The sequence below is a fragment of the Balearica regulorum genome, chromosome 25 (assembly GCF_011004875.1).
Source record: "Balearica regulorum gibbericeps isolate bBalReg1 chromosome 25, bBalReg1.pri, whole genome shotgun sequence".
In the NCBI taxonomy this organism is placed as follows: Eukaryota; Metazoa; Chordata; class Aves; order Gruiformes; family Gruidae; genus Balearica; species Balearica regulorum.
Window position 1 is genome coordinate 1,001,312 of NC_046208.1, and position 7,329 is coordinate 1,008,640.

The following is a 7,329-nucleotide window of genomic DNA, read 5'->3' on the forward strand; positions in this document are numbered from 1 at the left end:
TCTTTCTTATGCAACCAAAAGATATTTTAATTATAATACAGAAGAACCTGAAGCAAATACCATGTCACCTCCACATCGCAGGACAGCTTGCCTCGAGGTTGGCGCAGGGGGATGCCAAACGCCTGCCTTTATGGCAACGTGGGGGTGGCGTGGCCATGCCGTGGCTCCGGGAGGGCCGGTGGCCCCCGGAGCCCCCCAGGTGCTCGGCAGCGGTGTTCCCTGCAGGGCCGGCACCTCCCCGGGGCACCCGGGCAGCCCCATGGCCTCTCGCTCTGGAGGGGGGCCCTGCACCGACACCAGCAGGACGCAATCCTTGCCTGGCATGACCGGCTCATGGCTTCATGTGCTCAGCGTTTGTCCCCAGAATTATCTCTGACGGGAAAAAGAGATGCTTAACGACACATAAAACACCTCGTACTTCATCCTCTGTCCTCTCAGGACACTGTGACAGGAACAAATCACAGCAACCCCGGGTTTCTGGGGGGGCCCATGACACCTCTGGCCAGAAACCGGCCAAATCCTGCACCCCCCAGGGTTGTAGTGGAAATGGCAGCACATGAGGCAGTCGCCGCTGGGTGACGCGGCATGGACGGGAAGGACGTGGCATGGTGGCCACGTGGGGCTGTGCCCGTGCCTGGCAGGTGCCTGCTGCGATCCCGGCCCCCGCCTCGGGGATGAGGGTCTTGAGCCCTGGCAGTGCTGGCGCTGCCCTCCCGAGGGGCTCCCGGCACCTGCCCCGTCCTGCCCCATCTCCTCTGGGGTGCTGCTGCCGTGGGGCCGTGCGGGGACTCGGTGCTGGTGAAACGGGGACGGGAAGGGGCTCAGGGGACGCAGGGCCTTACGTAAGGGGTCTGTGGCAATCCTGCGGCTGCAGGGGGAAGGCAACTGTGCTTCATTAGAAGCGAACTCGGAAAATCAGCAACATCTGGTGCCCGCTGGCTAGGACGCCTCCCCAGCATGAGAAGAAAATCTCCAGTTGTCCTCTCAGATTAAGGGATTTTGCTGTTTGCTCACAGTTTTGTACATGCAAACCAGGCTGGCCCTGGCCAGGCTCAGGGGTCCCCTGGCTGCAGCAGGAGCCTGCCCGAAGCCCCCGCCAAACCCCCTGCCCGCAGCCCAGCCCAATCCCCCAGCCCAGAACTCTGCCCAGACCCCCAACCCACAGAGCTGTCTGCACTCGCTGCTCTGGCCAGCCCTGCACGGACACCCCACCCTTGGGAAGCGTCTTTTGGGGTGACTCCGGGGCAATGTGGAGCTTGTGGCTCTGGCAGCCTGGCCCCAGCGCCCCGCGCTCCCCCCAACCAGGTGGCTGCAGCTGACTGCGTAGTATTTATTCATTATATCACAAAGAAATATCATTAAATTAGTCCAGGTTTCTGCAGGGTGGTTCTGGGCAGTGACACCTGGTGCTGGTGGGTGGAGGGTGGCCAGGGGCGGGGGTCCAGCATTTCATCATTTCACAGTGATGGGAGATGGGGCAGAGATGCTGCCCCATGCCCGGGCCGGCTGTGCCCCGTGGGGCAGGATGGGCAGAGCCGTGCTTGCCTGGGCGGGGTGGCTGGACGTGTGGGGACACCCTGCCGTGGCCCCTCAGACCTCCAGCTTCTTCTTCATCTCCATGCGGTAGATGATCTGGTAGCCGTCATCCCAGGCGTAGATCTGCCTCTCCCGGGGGCTGTACTTCATGCTGGAGTGGGAGCCGTAGCGCTTGGGGAAGTAGACGAGGGAGGCGTCCTCGGGGGACAGCGTGCCGCTGACGTCAAAGACGCACTGCACGCGGGAGCGGCTGGGCAGGCGGGTGTTGTAGACCACGTGCAGCGCCCCGCACACCACAAAGGCACCCTCGGCGTTCTCCCGCGGGCACGGCGTGTCCCACATCTGCTCGATGTCCAGCGAGGTGGGGTCCAGCTTGGCCAGGCATATGTTCTTCTCATCCTCCTTGGTGGCGTAGATGGCCCACAGCCCCTCCTCGTCCGCCGCCAGCTCGATGTAGGTAAAGGGGGAGAGCCCAAAGACGGGGATCTGCTCCTCAGCCGGGAACACCGAGCTGTCTACCACCGTCTTGTTGGCCAGGTTGAACTTGATCACCTGGAAGGGGCCCTGCTGGCGGATGTAGTAGAGGTGCCCGTTGTAGACAAGGTGCCCGGTGCCCACCCAGGGGTAGGGCAGCTTGATGCGGGCGGCCTTGCGGGTGGCAGAGAAGAGAGTGAACTCCCGCATGCGGGGGAAGACGTACACCGTGTCGTTGGCCGTGCCGTCAAAGACGTAGATCTTCTCAGAGTTCCCTGCGGCATCCTTGGTCCAGAGCCCTGAGGTGCTGCCGAAACGCTTCAAGATCTTCATGGCTCTGATGCTCGCGATGGTGTCGCTGCAGTCTGCAAGAGTGGGGCAGCTGTGAAAGCCTGGAAGCCACCCAGTCCCACAGCAGGGACTGCTCCCACCCTGCACCGGAGTCACGCAGGTCCCACTGCGTCCCACCCCAGCCCTCAGGCCTTGCAAACTTGCTGCAGAGGTTGCAGTGCCATCCCTGGTGGCATCGAGAAGCCCCCTTGTGCAGCCATGCCATGGGCAGGGGAGGCCACCCTCACCCCAGCCCTACCCCCAAGGGCTTTGGAGAAGCCCAAGGCTCTGGCCTGGGGCTGGAATGTGTTTCCTAGGTAGTTGCAGGGATGGGGGTTTTGTTCCTGCTGGGACGTAATGCCACAGCATGCGGCCGGGGGAGACCTGGAGCTGGGTGGGCTGGGAAGGCCCAGATTAGCCCCGCACCCGGACCATCTCCCCAGGGAGCCACAGCACGCCCCTCACCTGTCAGCTTGGTGTACTTCTCGTTCTTCCTCTGCTTGGCTGTGGCCACCTGCTTCTCCATCAGCATCTCGTCCACCTCCACGCAGGGCGGTGCGGGGTTCTGCGTCTCCAGGTAGTCCACCTCACGCTCCAAGCGGTCCACGCGCACTGCGGCGCTCTCTGCCTCCAACCGCATCGCCTCCCGCTCCTTCTCTGCTGTCTCAAGCATCCCCAGCACCTGGTTCTTGAAGTCCCGCAGCTCCGTGGAATAGCGGCTGCTCTGGTCATGCCACTGTGAGATCCTCTCCTGGGGGGGGGGGGCCAAGGGGACACTGGGGTCTCTGCACTTCACAGCCTGTCTGCAGCAGCCATCCCACTGCCTGTGCGAGGCTGTGGGAGCCCCCGGGGGCCACACGACACTGCCACCCTGGTGCTCGTATCTCTGGGTCCCATCCTGCCACGCTCCTGCACCCATGATACTCCTGCACCCGTGATGCTCCCAGACCCATGATGCCCCCGCTCCCGCGATCCGCCTGTCCCACAGCGCTCCCATGCCCATCATGCTCCCGTGCCTGCGATGCTCGTGCTGGGCTGTGCCGGGCCCTGGTGAGGTGGGGGCCGGGGCACCCCACACCAGCTCTGCTCCATCCCCATCCCGGCTCCTCCTCGCCCCAGGCCTGCTCCCCGCCAGGGAGGAAGGGCCTGGGAGCCCCGTGGCGGGGCAAAGTGGGGCAAAGTGGGGCAAAGTGGGGCGAAAAGTGGAGCAAAGTAGGGCGAAGTGGCCATGGGGCTGGCGCGGGGCCCTACCTCCAGGAGGGTGAGGCGCCGCTCCACGTACTCCATGAACTGCTGCTGCTGGGCGCGGAGGGCCGTGGCGAAGAGCGGCAGGAGGAGCAGGCAGCGCCAGGGCCCCATGGCTGTCGGAGAGTGCAGCCTCCACCTCAGTGCTCAGGAATGCTCCGGCCTCTCGAAGCCCTTATTGAATCCAGATGTGAAGAGGGGAGGAGAGGCTGCTCCTTCCCCGAAGACCAGCCCCAGGCGCCTTAACCCCTTCGCACCCCGGCGGGTGCTCACTCCGGTCCCGGCACCCGAGCCCGGGGGATGCGCTGCTGCTGCTGGTGCGTGTGGGGTGCGGGGTGCGGGGTGCACTGCAGCAGCCCCACGCAGCAAGGGAAGGACACGTCCTCCGGTGCCAGGACAGCACGAGTCCCAGCGTGGGGACAGTCTGTGGGACAGCGTGGGGCCAAGCCGGGCCCGGTGCGCCGATCCGCAGAGATGCCCGAGGCAGATGGCCAACCTGAGGTTGCCTCAGCCGTGTGCCAGGTCCGGTGGAGTCAAAGCTGGGCCAGCACCGCGGCTGCCGGCCCCCAGAGCCCCCCTGCCCAGCCGGGAGCTCCTGCCTGCCCCCGCCTCACGCTGGGGTCCTGCGGGCTCCCGCCGAGCAGAGCGCTCCTGGCCCGGCCCACCGGCAGCAGGCAGCCCGGGGCTGCCCCGCCGCCCGCTCCCGTCAGCTCAGCGCCTGCTCCCGGAGCGGGACGGAGCCGCACGGCCGGTCCCGCACCCCGGTGCTGGCCGAGGGACGGGGCAGGGCCCAGGTGCAGCGTGGCGGAGGGAGGCTGCAGCGTGGTCGCACCTGCAACCGGGCCAGGCCTGGTGGTGCTGCCGGTACCGGCAGGGGCACCGGCCGCGGCCCGCGGGTTTCCCGGGAGCTGCGCGCAGGCCGCGTGTGCCACCTAGTGCTCCCGCAGCCCGCGCACCGGCCCCGGTGCTGGCAGGGCCCGGCTCGGCCCCAGCGCCTCCCCGCTGCGTTTCACGCGAGGCCGTTGCTCACGGGTGGACAACCGTGGTGCCCAGCAACACGCAGCTCACCGCGGGCCAGGGCCGGTGGCGATGAGCCCGGCCCAGCAGCCGAGCGGCACCGGCGGCCGGAGCAGTTTCAGGCTGACGCTGGGCCTCTTGCCCCGCTGCCGCAGGACTTGCTCTGCAGAGCGAGCGGGACGTGGCCCAGGCACCGCTCTGGGCAAACGCAGGGACCCTTCGCCCAGCGGACGCAGGCTGCCGTGGCGGGTGCAGGGTGCCCCGGGGACCAGCGCCGGGCTGGGGGCTTTGGCAGCCGCTTCCTTCCACAACTGACCCTGAGAGGACAGGAGGTCTGAGAAGAGCCCTTCGGCACTGGCAGCCTCCCACCACCCCACTCCATGGGGAAGCCCCAACACTGAGCCTTCACTGCGCAGGCTGTTACGGGTGTTTTGGGAGGGTGAGGGACTCTGTCCTTGCCTCCTCCTGAAGCCTTCCTGGGCATCCAAGTGTCTAGCAAGATCAGAAGGGAGAGGTAATTTTCAGTACCTCCCAGCAGCCCCTAACCCCACCGGGATTCAGACCAAGAATCAACAGCACTCAGGGCACCTAGGCTAGATGTGCAAAGTCAAACACATTTATGAACATAGACCAAGGTGACGGGAAAGCTTTTTGTCACTCGAGATAGACCTGATCCCAGTTTACCCCCCAGGAGCACCACCAACAGCCGCAGAGCCCGGGGACCCCGAGCCGTGGCACAGCAGCTGCCCGGCCGGCGCAGCTCAGCTGGGGACCGGTCTTGCCTCGGCTGCTGGAGCCGGGGCCTGGCTCCGCTACCCGGCACGGCACACGCTGCCTTCGCTCTGAATCCAGCTTGCCAAGGATCTCGCGTCGCACACTACCCCTGGATGCATGGCTGCACCACGGGGTCAGCAGCAAGCGGTTAACAGCGTTGATATTTTATCCTGGATATGCCCAAACCCCCTTTCCAGACCCTTTAATAGATCAAGTGACCAAAGTAATAGAGTACAGAAAATTAACCCTTTTTATTGATGCATTGCAATTGTTCTACATTTTTACCATATTATGTAGAAAATACTTAAAATACAAGCTACTTTGTAAAACCAAAGACAAACATTGAATCCAAAGATAAACTATGTTTTCACAATGGACCCTTTTCCCATATAGTTAGTATTAAATTTTTAAATATCTATTTCTTTTGTTAAAATGATTTTTACATACCCCCTAAGTACATCAGCAATACAAACATAAAATCAGTAATTGTCAGAAACTACCTGTATCTAGCGGCTTGTAAAAAGGAAGAGCACAACCATAAAAGAAAGTTAGATTTTACACAGTAACTAGCATATCAAATACATTTAATAAAGTAGGAATTCCATTGCAATATCAAGGATTCAAGCAGAAATACTAACATTACATATAATGTACTGCTACATGTAGTGAGATAGATATATTTCAAGCTGAATCTGAAATCACACATTATATAAAGTTTAGCAACAAACAACCATGTGGACATGCGGCACCATTCAGAAGTTTAAATAAAAAAGAAAGCAGGGCTGTGCCAATCCTGTCATTTAGAAGCAATTTAGTTTCATGTCCTAAAAAGAAATTGCTGAGTCAGAGGTAAATTACTGCATCCCATCAACTAGGTGCTAAGCAGGAAAGCCTCAGCAGTTGCTCTGCGGTGGCTATCACAGCTGCGAACACAGGGCAGGTAATAGGAAGAACTGATTTAGCAGTTCAAGAATCACACAGACAAGTCTAGATGGGACCACGGTTAGCGAATATTCAGAAGGTGAATCCCAAACTAGTTTTTAAAAAAACCTAAAGGACTCCAATTTCTATCCAGAGATAGCACATTTCTTTACAAAATATGTGTAGCGGCTCTGACGGCGAGGAGAGTCAATTCTTTAATCTAATTTGAAGGCTGGATATGCATGGGAAGAAGGGATGTATCTCCTTAGAGCAGACTACAATGCTTAAACTGGGCGACACATACTGGGACCAAACTGGGATCTGCCACGCTTGTGAAGCCAGCACCGAGATGAAAATCTGGCCCTGCTGCGGTGGGGGTTTTGTTTGCTTGGTTTATGCTGTGTGTCACAGAGGAATTCTAGGGTAATCGACAACTTGTTTTAAATGGAGTACGTTTCATTTTACCTATGTCATTTCCATCTTGTCCTCCTCGTTTCAATACTTTTGGAAACTTGGAAGAGATGACACCACTCTTTGTGAACACATTTGATTGGGTTTAATTATGTAATAAGGACGCTAAAGATAAATGGTCATTTTAATCTGCTTTTCTGGTGGGAAGTGGGCAAGTTCTTCTCAAAATTATTAGCAGATTTTGCTAGAGGTCTTTCTTTTCCTGTTAGGACTGCATGGAAAACACTTTACTATTTGTGAAACAGGGAATAAAGTTTCCCTGAAACACACGAATTGGAGCTTGTTTTGCCTTTCGATGGAAAGGCACAACTCTGTACCCAAGAGGTATCTCAAGGCAAGTACTGAACACAAGCAATGTAATATGGAAAAAAGTAAGAAAGTGCCTACAGCAACATACAGCATCGTTTACACCAACAATGTGGCATAGCAAGATCGGCTGGTTATCGCACACTTACAGAAGTGCTGACTAAAAATACACTGAACAACAACGTCACTAATGCTACCGTCCAGTTTCAAAGTCCTTGATCCCTCTATCGAAAGTAGATGCCAAAGCTTTAACAG

The 7,329-nt window shown here is 59.0% G+C and overlaps 1 protein-coding gene across 1 annotated transcript; it reads right to left on the reverse strand.

Moving 5' to 3' along the window:
• Nucleotides 1-1,316: 1,316 nt before the first annotated feature.
• Nucleotides 1,317-3,771, reverse strand: OLFML3 (olfactomedin like 3). The gene is made up of 3 exons (XM_075775743.1): nt 3,592-3,771; nt 2,806-3,091; nt 1,317-2,375 (listed from the first exon to the last, which is right to left on the reverse strand). The coding sequence occupies exons 1-3, from the start codon at nt 3,697-3,699 to the stop codon at nt 1,591-1,593; spliced, it is 1,179 nt and encodes a 392-aa protein (XP_075631858.1). The 5' UTR covers nt 3,700-3,771; the 3' UTR covers nt 1,317-1,590.
• Nucleotides 3,772-7,329: the final 3,558 nt, after the last annotated feature.

What these genes read in the sequence shown, in the direction of transcription:
- OLFML3 (XM_075775743.1), bottom strand. Translation starts at nt 3,699, where the DNA reads ATGGGGCCCTGGCGCTGCCTGCTCCTCCTGCCGCTCTTCGCCACGGCC. An exon ending in GGCGCCTCACCCTCCTGGAG is followed by an intron (nt 3,092 to 3,591) that starts GTAGGGCCCCGC and finishes CCCCCCCCCCAG; the next exon opens with GAGAGGATCTCACAGTGGCA. An exon ending in GAAGTACACCAAGCTGACAG is followed by an intron (nt 2,376 to 2,805) that starts GTGAGGGGCGTG and finishes CCACTCTTGCAG; the next exon opens with ACTGCAGCGACACCATCGCG.